At 40.1% G+C, this 17,448-nt stretch overlaps 2 protein-coding genes across 2 annotated transcripts; one reads left to right on the top strand and one right to left on the bottom strand.

Annotated features, from left to right (window-relative positions):
* Window positions 1-6,761: 6,761 nt before the first annotated feature.
* Window positions 6,762-7,748, bottom strand: LOC103354136 (apolipoprotein A-IV-like). Its single transcript, XM_008277418.1, has 3 exons — window positions 7,697-7,748; window positions 7,441-7,591; window positions 6,762-7,338 (listed from the first exon to the last, which is right to left on the bottom strand). The coding sequence occupies exons 1-3, from the start codon at window positions 7,734-7,736 to the stop codon at window positions 6,762-6,764; spliced, it is 768 nt and encodes a 255-aa protein (XP_008275640.1). The 5' UTR covers window positions 7,737-7,748.
* Window positions 7,749-11,054: 3,306 nt separating this feature from the next.
* LOC103354135 (apolipoprotein A-I-like) lies at window positions 11,055-12,345 on the top strand. The gene is made up of 4 exons (XM_008277416.1): window positions 11,055-11,100; window positions 11,187-11,239; window positions 11,408-11,558; window positions 11,655-12,345. Exons 2-4 carry the CDS (start codon window positions 11,200-11,202, stop codon window positions 12,223-12,225), a joined length of 762 nt encoding a protein of 253 aa, XP_008275638.1. The 5' UTR covers window positions 11,055-11,100; window positions 11,187-11,199; the 3' UTR covers window positions 12,226-12,345.
* The last annotated feature ends 5,103 nt before the right edge of the window (window positions 12,346-17,448 follow it).

Genomic DNA, 17,448 nt, shown 5'->3' with positions numbered 1-17,448 from the left:
ATTATTAATTTAAAAAATAAAATACATTTTTAAAAAAATAAAAAATTTAAAAAATAAAATAAAATAAAAAAATAATAAAATAAAATAAATTTAAAAAATTACAAATTAAAAAAATAATAATAAAAAAAAAGTGAGCTTTTACAAGATTGAATTTCCCTTCTGGAATAACTAAAGTATTTTTCATTTCATTTCATTTCATTTCATTTCATTTCATAATTAGACCTCAAACAAGATTAAGGTTCTGTTTGACCTGCAGAATACTATGAATAAATTGTTTTAAAACTCCAGAGACTAAAGTCCAAATATCCCGATCACAAATAGCGTAGGAGAAGTACTGTATTTAACAATCTTTTACAACTGAGACTCTTGAAACTTGTCACCAGATCAAATTAAAGTAAAAAAAAGAAATCAGAAAATATGATAAAAAAAATTTGTAAATGAAGCACAAAGATGATCAAACAGCCTCACGTATGTTTTTGACCTTCAGGACCTTTAACACAACATTAAGCTTAACACCTCTTTTGGAAGAAAACTAATTTGCCTGCGAACTCTACTGACCTTTTGTCTCTTTAGTCTTTTTCAACTTGACTGATGCGTGACAGGACTGAACAGAAAAAGACAAGGTGCAGGTTTCCATAGAGAGGTGTGTCAGGATATCTAAGTCATGATCAGTAAAGGAACAAAACATGAACGTGTGTCTGGGTCCCTCATCCTTATGTGATCAATCGTACTCAGACACTTGAAAACACACACACACACACACACCTACACACACACACACACACACACACACACACACACACACAACAATGTGCTCACCTTGCCTGGCGCTGGGTTGCACTTCAGCATGTGGATCGGCTGAGTGGACAACTCACTCCATTAGCTTTGCCTATTTCCACAGGCATCTCCTGTCCATCTGGCTTTATTTAGATGTTCTAACTTTCTAATTTTATAGTTTAATGTCAACACATATCACTTGTGAGACTAAGAAATGCAGTGTATTAGCGTGCCTCGTGTTTTGTTAGCTTTAGTGCGATTTGCAACAGTTTTTCTTTTACCTGAATGTGACAGATGTTGTAAGCAAGTCCTCTGACCTACAGGGCTATAGACATTATTTTCCCTCACCTTTCCTCACCCTCACCCATAGGAGCACAGGAGTTACACCACAAAAAAACTGTTCAATCCCCTGCAGAAAACTTTTACCACAGCAGAGATGTGACAATGCTTTAATCAAAGTTTTGTAAGGGTTGGTCACAGTTATGGAATAGTCAGGGTTAACAGAAATTAAACTATCGTGCTAATTCAATTCAATTCAATTCAATTTCAATTCAATTTTATTTGTATAGCGCATATTTACAACAACAAGTCATCTCATAGCGCTTCACAAAGGCAGAAACAGAAACACCCAGCAATCCAAAACATCTGGATTCCCTATAAGCTTCAGCAGTCCGCAAGCAGTCCACAACAGTGGGAAGGAACTGAAAACCCCCGCAGGGGAAAAAAAAAAACCTCCGACAGAACCAGGCTCAGGGAGGGACAGCCATCTGCCTCGACCGGTTGGGTGGATGTAGGATGAATTATAAAATTTAGTTTACAGTTAAACAAGTTATTAGAAGTTATTGTCCTTTTGTAACAGGAGGCATCATGGTGGGGGCAGCAGGATGCAGAAGGTGAGGCCAGCGGCTGTAATTCAGGAGCTCCAGATCCAGAGACATCCACAGAGAGAGCAGGCGCAGGAGAACCTCAGGGGGGGAGTCACAGAGTTAATCATATGTAATGGTGATAGGCAACTATATAAACATATACATACATACACACACATATGTATATATATATATATATAAAGAGGAGAGGAGAGAAGCCCAGTGCATCATGGGAATCCCCCGGCAGTCTAAATCTATAGCAGCATCACTAAGGGACAGCTCAGATGACTCCGAGCAGCCCTAACTATGAGCTTTATCAAAAAGGAACGTTTTTAACCTAATCTTAAAGGTAGAGTATTCCAGCGGTTTGTTAGAACATTCACTGACTCCAACATCGTGACTTTCCCATCACCTGATCCTTCAACATCCTTTGCTCTCGTCACAGTAACTACGGCCACCACAGGATGCTTTGTCACTTGAACATAAACACTGTAATGGGACACGCTGTTTGTACTCACCGCCATCTTTCATAGAAGGACTGTCCTGTTGCTTCTGTTACACGGTGAGACAGCAACAGTGAACCACAAAATAGAAAGAAATTCTGTTTTAGTGTTTCTCTCTTTCAGTAGCAACATTAATGATTAACATTTGAATCATGGCATTTACCCAAATTGCATTAATTAAGGACACTAAGTGAAAAACTTCCTTTGGTATATATAAAGGAGAGCTGCTAATTAGATTTAAAAAACCCCGGAATAGAATATTGTTTACTGATCTGTCCTGCCTGAAACAGAATATTGTAAAAATATGTATCTGGCAAATCAAGCCACATCTGATGATTTGTTGACATGAACAAACAGGATCTCTGGATGTTTATTTACTCAACATTAGTTTTTTGGTTTACTGCTGCTCTGTCAGAGTTTCACCACTGGGGGGAAGTGTAGCATCTTTAATTGGAGCGGGGAACATTAACATCCTATAACGGTTCACATTGTTGTCTTGTGCATCACAACTGAAGCACAGCAGTCAGCCATAGTTAAGTATTTGGATTTACATACAAATAAAATGCTTTTCCTTTTCTTTTCTGTGTCATTGTTTTGGATCATTATCATGTTGGAAAAGTCCTCTCCTGCCCAGCTGCTTAAGACCGGCAGTCCTCTTTCTATTTACTATTTTGGTACAAAAACTTGCCTTCACAGAAACATTTATAAATGCTATCACCACTACACTGCTTTTACTCATACAGCCCCATGTCATCACACTATCACCTCCATGTTTTACTCTGCATGTTTGTTTTTGCAGTCCTTAGCAAAGGTAAATCTTATTTTTTGGTAAAATGATTTTCTTCCTGGTAGCCATCAGTAGAGGTTGATGCCAGTCCATGTAATAAAGATAGTTACTGTGCGTCCTGCTAGCGGTGGTGTGGGGGGTTTCCTGCCTTGTAACTACTGATGCAACTCCATTTGAGTCTATGTTCAGTACACTGTTGATTCTCTTGTACCATCTACCATCTTTACGAATCTTCCAATCTGGTTTCAGTCCCTCACTTCATGAAGCCGTGCTGCACTAATAAACACGGCCAAAATTGAGGAAGCGGGGATGTTTAGAGAATCTTTTATAGCCTTGTTCCTGCCTTGTAGCCTTAACTGGAAAGCACATGTGTAATCATTGTGGTTGTACTTGCCTCAGGTCAACTGACTTTTGGGTCCAATTTCGTTGTTTTCTATCAGGCTTTGTTTTTAAGTTCAGACCAAATTCACTACACTTCAACTTAAAATCAAGACAGTTATTGTAGATACATAATTCTTGAACTATTTAACATTTCAGTAATACTGCTTAGTCTTGTTGTATACTAAAGTTTTAGTACTTGAGTAAATGTATATAAGTACTTTCCATCATTGCCGTTTTTATAGTTAATGGACCATCATGTTACCACCTGCACATTTTCTATGTTAGCACCAATATGCAACTTTTTTTGTGCAGTTTCTCTTTCCAACTAATCCTGTGTGATGCTTATAGTGGTTAGTTATATCAACTGTTCATTAAAGACGGCATTTTTCTCATTTAATCACTGGAAAGAACATTTTCTTCGTGCAGATTAAACCAATTTTAAATTACGTTCACATATTTCTTGCAGGATTGCTACTGGGTTGTACAATATTTGCGTCTTCTACATCTGCTCATTTTCATCCTTCTCTGAAACCAGAACGTAAACAGGCGATCGGGAACAACAAGCTGGAACAAACAACAAACTCCAAGAACATTTACGAAGATGACGTCTTCTTATCTCCGCTGTCACTGATCTGCTCATCCAACCAGCAGCAGTGGTCTGGTAACAACCTGTTATCTACATCAAAACACCAGATCTTTGTTTGTCACTGAGATGAATAAGGCAAGATGAGTCTTGTTCAAAGAAACCTGTTTGTGTTAGACGCTCCCCTCCCCATAGTGGTCTGTGTCGTGGAGTCTGCGTGGGGCAGACGACTGTCTCGCCTGCCGTATTAAAATGTGGTCATTAGGCTCAAGGACTCTGACGATGCCTTTTGGCTGTTTTGAGTGATAAAGCAGAGTGAATAGTGCTCCTTGGTGCCCTCACAAGTGCTAATCAGGTGTAAAACAGGCTGCAGCATGAAAATGTGAGGTTGGAATTGCATCTGCAAAGCGTCACAGAGCTTTTGCAGGAGTTTGTTTAGTTTTTTGTTTGTTTGTTTCAGTGATGTTGGACTTTAAAATAATCATATTGATGACTGACTTTTGGGAAGATGCAGTTAGAAAAACAAAAAACAACAAGACCTGACAAGTGCACAAGTTGATTTATTTATGTATTTGAAAAAGCTGGCCACATACAGCGCTTAGCAAATTTATTAGACCACCAGCCAATGGTGATTTATACCACAGCTGCCCTAAATGAACATTGTTAATTACCAAAAGCATTACTTCTGTTTCTGTACTGGTTAATACACCAGTGTGTAGAAGCTCTTCCACCAAAATGATATTTTTTTAAGGTTAAAATGTAATTATTATTGTTATCCATGAATCAGTTTTAGAGATTAAATGTTGTGCTTGATTAACTTCTGACTTCTCCGAGAAGCCCAGTGAGCCGCCTCAAATTTGGGTATAAAAAGAATAATTCAGTTTGAAAATCCTCATTCCTGTTCAAAATGGAAAACATCAAGAGCTGAATGTGCATTAAAGCACTTCATGATGCTGGATGGAACTATATATATTGATAAAGATTTTTTTATGTGTTCATACCGTCCCATTAAAGAAGGAAAAAAAACAGGTGTCACTGAAATAAGTTGAAATTCCATCCATCCATTTTCTGTACACCACTTAATCCTCACTAGGGTCGTGGGGGGCTGGAGTCTATGCCAGCTGAATCAGGGTGAAGGCAGGGGACACCCTGGACAGGTCACCAGTCTATCACAGGGCTACACTTAGAGACAGACAACCAAGCACACTCACATTCACACCTACGGACAATTTAGAATCACCAATTAACCTCAACATGTTTTTGGACTGTGTGGGAGGAAGCCGGAGAACCCGGAGAGAACCCACGCTGCACGGGGAGAACATGCAAACTCCACGCAGAAAGATTTGCAGTGTTCCTACCGGCACGCAAACTGGCGACCTTCTTGTTGCGAGGCAACAGTGCTAACCGACTGTACCACCTTGCAGCCCCTAAGTTGAAATTGACAAAAGCAATAATAAATAAAAACGTATATATATATTTAAAAACACACACAAAAGCCACACAAGCAAACAAGCATGATGGGACCCATAAACTAATACTTTGTTGAACAACCTTTGAGCCAATCACTGCAATCAAGTGTTTTTTCTCTATCAGATTTCTGCACCTGTTCACAGGTATTCTGGCCCACTGCTCAACTGCTCATCAGCAAAGTGCTCTAATTTGTCCGGGACAGTTTTTTTTTTGTGTGTGTGGCCTTTTGGACAGTAAAGAATCAATCAATAGTGGAGTAGTAATTGTACTTTCTCAAAATACAGCCTTTCTCTCTTTAAATAAAACCAACAAACTTTATAACTTGAGAAACTTGCAATGTCCGATATACATTATTGAAATGTTATTTGGACGTGACTAGGGGGAAAACACTGTGTGTGGCTGTGAGTGTGTATGTGCTATTGTCTTGGACTCTAACCCTCCACGTCGTGTGCTGGCTCTCTGAGTAGGAGGAGGATAAGAGGGATAAGGTTTTGTTTTGTATATTGAAAACAAAAGGTTGCACAACTTTTGTTTTTTTTATGACAGAGAGACTTCAGGGGCGTTCAAAGCAGCATCAACACAAGTACGTTTCCAATAAAAGCAAATCCTCATATTTTCATTGCATTGACTTTTTTTAACATGAAACCTAAAGGGATTAGCTCATGTGGACCTCTCTCACACCACGTAGGTCAACCACTTTTCTTGAGGCAGTTTCTTAGTTTTACTGTTGACACATTTAAGGTGCAGTTTCATTGCAAGCATTGACAAGCACAAAAATAAGAACAATAGTCTTCCTCCTGAGGCAAACTTTTCCAGTTTGCCTGTGGGAAAACTAGGAGACGAAACTGTGACAAGAGTCAGGACATGTTAAGACACGGGAAAAGAAGTCAAAGTACTAGTTGCCTCCTGGGAAAAAGCAGCACATGTCCTATTCGTAAGTGAGGCTTGTGACTGCAGAGTAGCAGTGCTGCTGTTTATCTTTCAGTTAATGCTGCATGTTTTCACTGGGACTACAGCATGTTGTGAATAGATGCACAAATAAACGCTGAAAGATTATTTCTGTTGTGATAAGATTTCTCATAGATTTACACGTTCATTAAAACGGGCAGTAAAGACAAAGATTAGACATGTTTGTAATTTTCAGATTCATCTGTTTATTTCGGATAACTTACAGAACCCTTACTTCAGAACACAAAATAAAAACTAAGTATATACATGTCCGACAAGTGCAGAGGTTTGCTTTGCAATGTTTGCACTTGTCAATAAATAATATGTTGCTGGCATACACAGTTTCATTTGGTTTACAGTACAAGTCAGATGTTTAACTCTTCAAACAGAGGTAGACCAACATGGCCAAGATCTAGATAGATGATGTAGCAGGTGTGGAGGTTGACTTAGTTGCCGTTGATGAAGGACTGGTAGAGGGACATGAGCTGGGCCTGCAGGTCCTTGGCGTAGGGGTCCAGCTTTTCCTTCAGGTCTTCAGCATAGGGGGCCACCATTTGTTTCACCAAATTGGCTCTCTGGCTCACTTCCAATTGGACCTTCTTGGTCATGGGGGCCAGACTTTTTTGGAAGTTCTGGAGGTGCTGGTCCACCTTCTGCTTCAGGTCATCGGTGTAGGGCCCCATCTGAGCCTGCAGGTCCTTCACACTCTGCTCCAGGCTGATCTTCAGCTCCTCGCTCCTCTGCATCAGGGCGATCCTCAGGGCATCTGAGTCCAGGGTATCTGCATAGGGGGCGAGCTCCTGCTTCATCTGCTCCACTCGCTGCTGAATCTGGATCTTCATGTCCTCAGTGTAGGGTTCAAGCTTATCCCTGACAGTGCTCAGTTCCTGGGTCAGCGCATTTTTCAACAAGTCAGCCTCTGTGGTGATCTTGGTCATCAGGTCGTGGGCTGCAGGGGGAAGCTGCTTCTGCAGGGTGACTGCATACTTGCTGGCTATATCAGCACTCTCTGTTAGCCGTGCGCTAAAAAACCGACAAAGTGATTGTCAGAGGATTAGACATTTGTGCAAACCAGTCATATGAAATGGGTCCAACTACTGTGGTACGGTGTGACACAAAACTTACTTGACTTCCTGTCCGATGGGCGATTTCCTGATCATCTGGAGAGTGTCGTCAGCTGTCTGTGTGGCCTTAGCAATGTAGTCCCAAAAAGCATCACTCAACACTTCCAGCTGTGGCTTGGGTGCATCAGCATAAAACAGGTTGGCATGGCAGCCTGTTGGACGGAGACAAAAACGGTGTGAGAGCAATGCAGACTTTCAGTTTCCCATTTATTTGTGATTGGTTTGTGATTACTTGACTCAGAAAGTATGCAACTCACCAGAGAGAACTGCAACAGCTAGAACCAGGAACACCTTCATGACTGTGATCTGCTGAAGAAAAAAAAAGAAGGTTGAATTGACATTTTTTCTTCTTTGTTATAATAAGAAAGACAAAACATGTATATTTGCCTCTGAAAGCTTTGTTTAAATACAGTGCAATTCTCACCTGCTTTGGGCTTGTGTGTCTCTCAGAGTTAGGTGTGTTTGTGAGTGTGTCGGACTAGTGCTTCCGTGTATATATACTGAAGTCAGATGACAGTTGTCAAAAGCCCAAAGTCCAGGAGTATCTGCCATGTTGTCACGACAGCTCGTTTTCTGTGTCTGCTGCTTTTCTTGGCTACTATCACATGACTGCTACATTTTAGAAATACCCTAATAACAAAAACTATCTGACTCCACAACAGATATCACATTAATCCCCCCCCAGGACCCATTTCTAGAAAGCCTTTAAGATATAGTAATTAACAGTCCACATAGTCCAGCCCCTCCAACCTGGAGATAACCGCAGATAACCTGCTCACACTAATGGACTTTGTATTAGGGTTAAGCCACATGAAAAGAATAGCTTGAGGCACTTGCATTCTTGAACATTATAGTGAAAAGGTTTCCGAAATAATCACGTATAAAATCATTTCTATCAGCAGGAGTAATTGGTGTCAGGTCACTTTTACCTAACCTTTTAAAAAGAACATTATTTTCCAGCTGAGTTCCATTTTATTTCTCTGGCACATTTAAATCTCATGTTGTAAGAAGGAAGAGTTACTGGAGGTTATTTTCAACCTATTGAACTAACTGAACTCTCCACCATAAGGATGTTTAAGATTACCAAGAGCAGGAGCAAACCTGTGAAACATTTGCATACACTGAAACTGCTTTTTTCTTATACATTACGAGATGTTGGACACGGAAAGAGTTCCTCTGGAATAATCTTAATTTGTGAATGAATCCTAAGGAGTTTACAGTTATTGTGCATAACCAATTGTTAAAAACTATATGATGGTTTAAGCTGAAAAAACTATTAAGTTCAATGTCAATGAGCACTCGGAAGCTTTGATTTGATTTAATTTAGCTTTGTTTTTCTGTGATCAGTTACTGTTAAAACCATTTTAACCACTACAGTAGCTGTGAGTGGCTGAATGTATGTAATCCGAGCAGAATGGGAAGAACTCTTGTTATATGGACTGTTGTATAGTGAGTGTTAAAACATTATATCAAGATGGTCACCCACTCTAAAAGCCTTGTAATCCATCATTTTAAATACTCCTAATTAGCTCGCTTTGTGGCAGTATTTGGAGGAGTCCAATAAATACAACCTCCCATGAAAATCACGTTTTTTTACATCGTGTCCAAATCCTGTTTTTTATATATGCTGAAAGACATGCCATGAGCAAAATAAGCAGTCAACAACACACCTGAGCATTGTTGCCTTGAAACTGCATCATACTGATGAGAGTCCCAAAAAAAAATGAATCCAGGAAATCGGGGTTTCACACATAACAAAGCGAAGGAAGCAGTCCTGTCAGTTTACTGGGACTTTTACGTGGGCTTTTTGTTGTATTGTTTTTCTTCAGAACCGGTTTCCAGTTCGAACATCCATCCATCCATCCATCCATCCATTATCTGTACACCGCTTAGTCCTCACTAGGGTCGTGGGGGGCTGGAGTCTATCCCAGCCAACTTAGGGTGAAGGCAGGGGACACCCTGGACAGGTCACCAGTCTATCACAGGGCTGCACTTAGAGACAGACAACCAAGCACACTCACATGTATCGCTCAGTTACCTTAGTATTACAACTTGCCTTTATGTAGCATGAAGTAGTTTTACAGCATCCAATCAGAGTTGTAGGCGAGCTGGTGTGCTCGAGTTGCAGTGAGTGGCAATGGTGGATGGAGATAGAGGCAGAGACACATTCTAGAGTTACGTCTAAGGTATTTGAAGACAGGAAGGGAGTATTTTCATGATTTAAAAAAAAAACTTTTAAATGTGCAACTTTGATAAACACAGACATGTTTTCAAAAATGTATTCGTTCAGTAGTCGAAACCAGACGCGCACAAACTGTGTATTGCTCCTTTAATTCATCTGACTGAGCAGTGTTAGGCTGGATTTTATTTAGAGGTAAAAAGCCAAAGATGATGGCTTTACAGCATTTTAACAGCAACAATATGATTCATTTGGTGAAAAAAACCAAATATGTCACAACGGAGTCAACAAACTGTTGGAGAAATACAGCATCTTAGTAACTAATTTACTGTTGACCCACTTTTTTTCTGATTAGTAATTACAATCATTCATTTTCATTTTGTCCAGTACTTTTGTCACAGTTTGACAATTGCTTGGAGAACAGCTTCAAAGGTCAGCCTCTCTTTCAACCTGTGCACCTGAATGAGGTCAGGGGAGTAATCAAAACATTTTAAGTCAAGATGATATTCATTTAGAATTATTTCTGGGAATTAAACCAAATAGTGGTCATTTGTAAGTGAAAAAAACAGCAGGAGATAAGTACTGTATATATTAGATTGTCCTCCGGCACATTTGTTTAAAAGTCTTGAATGATTAAATAATCTTGGCACAAAATGTTCTCCGTTTTTCAATCATCCCAAATCATCTTCAGTTAAATATTCTACTTTTATGTCTCTGTGACAGTGTTTCTTGCCTAAGAATAAAAAGTGCCTCATCTTGAGGAAAAAGAAATTAAACCGAAACGCAAAAGTGGGTATATGAGAGTTGAACTATGGAATGTCTGGTGTGAAACAGCAGTTACTTTGTCCTTCAGAAGGTGACGGTGCCACAGTCTACTAACCTTTGGCCAGTCTGACACATAGGATTGCTAAACATCAGCATGACACATAAACAAGAGCTATTAGTTACTATGACGTTAGCTGGCAAAATGTCAAACTAAAACACTTACTGTATGCATATTCAAAGCTGGACATCAAAGAAATTAATGACAGCAATTCTGTCTTTCTTGGCAGACAGTTATCTACGACATAAGAAACAGTTAAGTGATTACAGACGGACCTTTGGGGTCGTACAAGGCTAACCTTATTACCTTTGTTCCGTTCGCGAGCGGTGATGACTCACCCACAAATGAAACCACAGAACAACTCAGCAATCCCCACGGTTTTAAGTAGAAATTATAACCTAGTAGATGATCACTACAGTATTAAACTGCATAAATGTGCACATGGACTCAGCGTGTATTTGTGTAATTGAACTGGTGCATGTGTGAGTTCTCTGGCACAAGATGTCAGCGAGATTAGGAAGGTGAGGCGAGGTGACAGCAAAGCACTACCACTTGGACTTTGGGATCATTGCTATCAGGCTTGCTATATAAGCTACAGAGGCTGCCTAGCTGAACACAAGCACTCCCAAGTGGACTTACAGACACACTTGAAAGCTCAGGTAAGATGGAGAATGAAAAGAACTGTATTCTTGTCTATTGCTATGCTAACATGCTATGTTGACTAACTAGTATTTTCTTGTCGTAGGGTCTAAAGAACCATGAAGGTCCTCGCTGTGCTCGTCCTAGCCGTTTTCACTGGTGAGTAATGCCGGAAAAACCTCTTTATTGTAAATTTTGGAGCATGAGAAAACATCAACTGGTATGCTTGAGATAAAGAGCTTTGGACTAAATGTCGAATCTCACAAGAGTCCTGCATTGCTGAATTATTGGCACAACTTTCAAGGGGTTCTTGTCTCCAACCAACAGGCTGCCATGCCAACATCTTCTATGCTGATGCCCCCAAGCCACAGCTGGAGGTGATGACTGATGCTTTCTGGGTTTACGTTAGAAAAGCCACCCAGACAGCTGATGACACTGTCCAGATGATCAGAAAGTCTCAGTTTGGGCAGGATGTCAGGTAGGTGACACTTTTGACACTGCTGACTGACATTTACATACAAGTGTAAGATTAACAAAAGACTGAAATCTCATTGTCCCGCTCTTATTCTTCTAGTGCCCGTCTGACAGACAGTGCCGACCTAGCCAGCAGGTATGCAGCCAGCATTCAGGAACAGATTCCCCAGGACCTGGTTGCCAAAGTCACCACCGAGGCTGATTTGCTGAAAGAGCGTCTGATCCAGGACCTGAACACCGTCAAGGAGACGGTGCGGCCCTACACTGAGGACATGAAGATCAAGATCCAGCAGGGAGTGGAGCAGCTGAAACAAGACCTGTCCGCATACACAGACACAACCCTGGACGCAGAGACCCTGAAGGCCACCCTGCTGCAGAAGAGCGAGGAGCTGAGGGCCAACCTGGAGCAGAGCATGGAGAACCTGCAGACTCAGATGGGGCCCGTGGCTGACGACTTGAGGCAGAAGGTGGACCAGCACCTGAAGGACTTCAAGGAGAAAGCAGTGCCTATTACCGAGAAGGTCCAGAGTGAGCTCACACAGAGAGCCCAGCAGGTGAGCGACATGGCCACCCCCTACATTGTTGACTTGAGGGAAAAGCTGGACCCCTACACCCAGGACATGCAGGCTCGTCTCTCCGCCCTCTATGATTCCTTTGTTAAAGGCAACTAAGTAAATCTCCACCTCACATTTAACAATAAGAGACTGCATCCAAAGACACAATCCTCTGATCTCACATCCCAGGAACATATCCATGCTAGTATGACAACATAAATTCAACTGTATTGAAAGCTGCAGATGTCGTTAGATATATTGTTGTGTTATAAAAGCTGATACGTGGCAAATATGTGTTGGTCTGTAACACACTGTGTTCTCTTCCTATATTATGGAAAATAAAGCAGAAGCAAAACATAAACCTGTGACTCCATGTTGTTCTTTAAGCACTGATGAAATTATGAATATGTGACAGTGACAACATCTTCAAAATGTACACGAAAAACAAATGAACTAATAATACCTCAACTGGATACAGACCTCTAATGTGCACTGACGCACACCTACACAACTACACAAATGGACCACTGATGTACACTTTGTTCAAAATGTCTAAACTACTTAACAGATCTCCCATACAGGTCAGATGGCCAGTGAGTGTACATACAACATATCTGTGTGGTTGTGTACGCAGCTACGAGCAACATAGACTCTTGTAAGAAACCCCTCTGCGCACCACACCCCTGTAAGATTCAGTTGTGGATATTGGACAGGGCATGTTCAGATTTGACTCTTCAAATCTGGCAGCTCATACATAAGCATATCCTGCTTCCACCTTGTTTTTTTTTTTGTGTGTTTTTTTTTCTTCTCCCTTTTGTGCCTCCATCCCTGCTGCCAGATCACTCCCACGCTGCCTTATCCAGTGGCAAACAACATTCCTCTGTTCTGCCTCCAGCTGTCACAGGCTCTGCACCATTAACCCTCCGAGCATACGCGCGACTCTGGGCTCTCATTACGGCTGATAATTCACAAGTTTTTCACTATATGTTGAATGTGTAAATTCATGTTCAATTCAATGTTTGGTGTTTTTTTCATACTTGACATCGCTGAGCAAGTCAGTATCCTTTAATGAATAAGTCACCTTTTACAAAATGTTTTAACTGTCAGGAAAAGGCATTAAAGGAATACGACATTTTGGTACATGATCTGATACAACTTTCTAGCAGAGCTAAAGACTGACACCACTTTCATATCTGCATGGCAAATAAGAAGCTACTGCAAGAGGATGTTTAGCTCAGCTTAACCCTTTATAGGGCACTCCTTGAAATACTTGGAAAATGAAACTTTCAACCCCAGGGTGTTACTGAAGGATATTTCAAGATATTTTTTTTGTTTTTTTGCTTTTCCAAAAAAAAATAAAAAAATGTTGCAAATCAAGATTAATAACCATATATGGTAACTTGCCCATTTATGGTTAAAAAAAAAAAGGAATTTATAATAAATAAAAGAAAAAATAACAAACTGCAAAATTTTTTTATTTAGAAACATTTTAGTTCAAGGTAATGATACACAATCAGTAACAAAATGTCTATAAAGTACCAGGAATATTTGTTTAGTGACATTTTTCGTAAGGTTGTTATAACTGGTCGTAATATCAAAACTAAGTCAAAGTGCACATAGTTGTTCAACCTGGAGGAGAGGCACAGAGTGGACATATTGAAGGAAGTTACCAAATATGGTCACTTGCCTCATAAAGGGTTAAAGTCTTTAAATAAATGAACCTCTGTGTTATATTGTCAAATTAATCCTTTAAGTAGGGGTTTCCCTTATGGATGACTATTTAATTAGGATGCTTTAGAGCAGGGGTGCCCAATCCTAGTCCTCGAGAGCCCCTATCCAGCATGTTTTAGATGTGTCCCTCTTCCAACACACCTAATTCAAATGATCAGCTCATCATCAAGCTCTGCAGAAGCCTGATAACGATCCTGATCATGTGAATCAGGTGTTGTTGGAAGAGAGAAAACATGCTGGATAGGGGCTCTCGAGGACCAGGATTGAGCACCCCTGCTTTAGAGGTAATGGTTGATGTATGTTTCTGAACAGACCTAAGTCAGATGTTTGCTCCTGCTTCTAGTCTTTGTGCTAAACTAAGGTAACCATCTCCTGGCTATCGTGTTTTCATATTTAGTTTTTGGCCTGGAAAGAAAATCCTATTTCCCTGAATGTCTTACTAATCCATTTATCAGATGTAATACATGTTGATTACAATAAAATCAAAACTTTAAACATGAAGAGACATGATCCAACCAAGTTTCTGCACAGCTCAAACCGCTTAGTCGACATAAGGCTGGCTTTGTTATTAGTCATTAGAGAAGATGCACACAACATGAGCTCACCCTCTCACTCTGAGCATCACACAGTGAATAACACCAACAAATGACATGACTCCAGGTTACCTTTCTTGATGGACAAGCTGCTGCATGCATCATTGCAGAGAGGGGTTGTTCTTTTTTTTGTTTTGCACCCTAACCAACATCCTACCAGATGCCCCAGTTTGTCCGCTCTTAACCCACATCGTCTAAATCCAGTAACCTTACTGACTCATCTACAGATGTTTGCCTCTTCAATGGAATGAAGTAATGGCAACCAAAAACCAGAGTCTTTAAAAAACAGCTTCCAGGGAACGATCTCTGGTTACCTTAGGTTACTTTCGTTCATCTTCGTCTTCCCTCTCACGCAGTCTTGACATCAGACATCACCTCTCTAGAGCAAAAGGAGAAGCATTAATAGTTTGGATGTCTTTATTTTACTGTATTACCTCACAGTTCTTCTTAAGTCCCTCTGTTTCACTTCCCTGTCTGCCCTTTGTCTCTTTGTTGGTCCAGCGAGTGAAGCAGGGTGTTTGGTTTCGCTTGCTCTGGCCTGTGACCTTGTTGTTACAAGTGTGAGGTGCAGAGAAGCTGGTCCATTTCTTCTGCATAATACAAGCACAAAACATTGGATTTTCACGCGTTATCTCCGTGCTGGAAGTACACTATCTAGCTGAATGTACAGTATCATCCTGTGAGACACACCTATTGCAGTGACACAGCCTGTTGTCCGATAAAAACACGTCAAAAGTTTTTGCTTTGACAGAAAAGCAACACTTCAAACATCCGGAGTTTAAACTTGTTTCACCACAAGTTCATTCTTGCCTTTTAAAAATTTGCTTGTTAATTAATTACAAGGCAGTAGAACAATTTGGTGCAGTCTGCTAATCACTAAATAGATACTTGACCTCTTTGGGTTATCACGCGGTAATGTTATCGTGTTCTCAATTACCGGACCAAGCCAGCACATTTAAACTTTGGTCCTGTGTAAAGTTGGATTCTTATGACAATTACAAAACAGATAAAAATGAAGGGCTGACAGCAAAGAGGCTAAAAGGGCAAAGGTGATTACACATGGGCAGGCGGAGGATCACAATTTACCTCGATAGCATAACGCTTTCATTTTATCATAACTATTGCTGGTGGGCTACAGCTGAATCACTTGTTGTGTATCTAATATGTCAAATATTGTATATTATGACAAAACAGTTGGTTTCCAATTAATCTTACCACATGAAAATCACAAAACATAGGTCACATAAGATATACGTCTTATAAGATGCTGCCCCTATTTCACATGTAGGCCTGGATGGATAAATAGAATGGAAATTTGTCAGATAATAGGACCTGCTTACATAGCTACATTTAGCAACCAGCTTTAATGTAGTGTTTGGTGTTTAATGTATTTAATTTAACTGCAATCTTTTAAAATCTAATGATAACAGTAAAATACCAGGTCTGTCTGACTGAGAAACTGAGCACAGATCTCATCTCAACAACACTATGCTGCAGGACTCATGGCGGTTATGTTCTGCCACTAGACAAACAGTAAATGCTTTCTTATATTAAACCTCCTCTTACTTACACCAAATTCAGAACCTGAAATTTTTCATTGTCTCTGAAACTTTACTATATGAATCAGACGTGATTTGAGTTTCTTCACTGTGGTTTAAATTTAATTCCTTTTTTTTTTTTTTTAACATTACCTGTGATCCTTCTTTTATGCAGTCAGCTACTGGAGTGTCCCCAAGCCTGAACATGACCATACTGTTGTGCTTACATCTATGCTTCAGGCACTTACTGGATATTTATAGCTCTGCTTCATGCAGCTTCACAGCACAAGTACAGTGTATAGAAAATGGTACAAATAATCTGCACACAGAAAAATCACAGCTGCTACTTTTACTCAGTGGGATTGTCTTGCAAAGGTGACAAACACGTCGGGGGTTGCGTGTCTGCTGCAGTGCTCAAATGGGGTGTCAAGGGCCAATGCTGGCAGACCATATAGATTGAAATGCATGTGGAAGGCTGTTTTACATCCTGGGGCCAAGTGAATTTGTATTCAAATGAGGCCACTAATCTGGGAAAAAACCTGGGAGGTTGGGGACAGTTGGGACAAACATGCAACGAGCAACGGAAGGATAGTTTTACAGCTCTCTGACTTGAAGCGAAAATGCAAATATCAGCATGATTAAAAAAAAAAAGGTTGCAAAATCCCAATGAAACGAGATGTCCCAATGAAAACAGCAAACGTAGCTGAAAAATGTAGAGCAAAGTATCAAATGCACTGATGCCACCAAAGCTTGCTCGCTTAATATAACACTGTGACAACGTTTGCTCATCACCTGTTAGATAATCAGGGATCTGATGAAGGTGAAACACGAGAGAAACACAATTAAGTACATTTTGTGAATTACTTATTTAATGTATGCATAACTTTTACTTAACTAAATGTGATGGTGAGGTTGTATGACACAGAGGAGTGCAACTGTTTTCACACTATGCATCTATGAGCAAAGAGTGTTGATTGTCACTATTGTTGCCAGGGAGCTGTGCTTGAACTGACCTGGCCTTAAAGTGAATTCAAATGGCCTTTTTGGGTGAACTATTAGTAAATATTAAAAGAACCATGACTATTGTCCTGAATCATAGCATCATTTTAAATTATTTTTGCACTTTTTCCTTTACATGTAGGAGAGAAACACACTTTACACTACTTTTATGTGACAGCTGCTTTGAATATGAAGGTGGAAGAGAGAGTCCAGAGAAACTTTTGTCACAATTATGTGACCCGTCTCACTTTGGTCGTCCCCAGACCCAAAACCGACTTCATGAGAAGAACTGTTGCTTACAGAGGAGCAAAAGCATGGAATTCACTTTCTTTACAGATCAGAGACACTAAAAATATCAGCTCTTTTAAGAGGAAAGTAAAGGGATAATTAGCACAGAATGGGTGAGAATTCTTCCCCTGTATTGTGTTATATTTACAGTGTTGTGTCAACTTGCATTTATCAGGTTACTGCTTTTGTAC

Source organism: Stegastes partitus, unplaced genomic scaffold (genome assembly GCF_000690725.1).
Source record: "Stegastes partitus isolate 25-593 unplaced genomic scaffold, Stegastes_partitus-1.0.2 Scaffold97, whole genome shotgun sequence".
NCBI lineage: Eukaryota > Metazoa > Chordata > Actinopteri > Pomacentridae > Stegastes > Stegastes partitus.
The sequence above is the reverse complement of the archived record's forward strand: the minus strand, read 5'-3'. Positions and strand labels throughout refer to the sequence as shown.

Bases quoted from the DNA above. Each gene is read 5' to 3' on its own strand.
- LOC103354136 (XM_008277418.1), bottom strand. From the start codon at position 7,736: ATGAAGGTGTTCCTGGTTCTAGCTGTTGCAGTTCTCTCTG. The intron at 7,592-7,696 runs GTGAGTTGCATA...TCCGTCCAACAG, and splicing joins AGCTGTTGCAGTTCTCTCTG to GCTGCCATGCCAACCTGTTT. The intron at 7,339-7,440 runs GTAAGTTTTGTG...TCGGTTTTTTAG, and splicing joins CCCATCGGACAGGAAGTCAA to CGCACGGCTAACAGAGAGTG.
- LOC103354135 (XM_008277416.1), top strand. From the start codon at position 11,200: ATGAAGGTCCTCGCTGTGCTCGTCCTAGCCGTTTTCACTG. The intron at 11,240-11,407 runs GTGAGTAATGCC...TCCAACCAACAG, and splicing joins CGTCCTAGCCGTTTTCACTG to GCTGCCATGCCAACATCTTC. The intron at 11,559-11,654 runs GTAGGTGACACT...TTATTCTTCTAG, and splicing joins CAGTTTGGGCAGGATGTCAG to TGCCCGTCTGACAGACAGTG.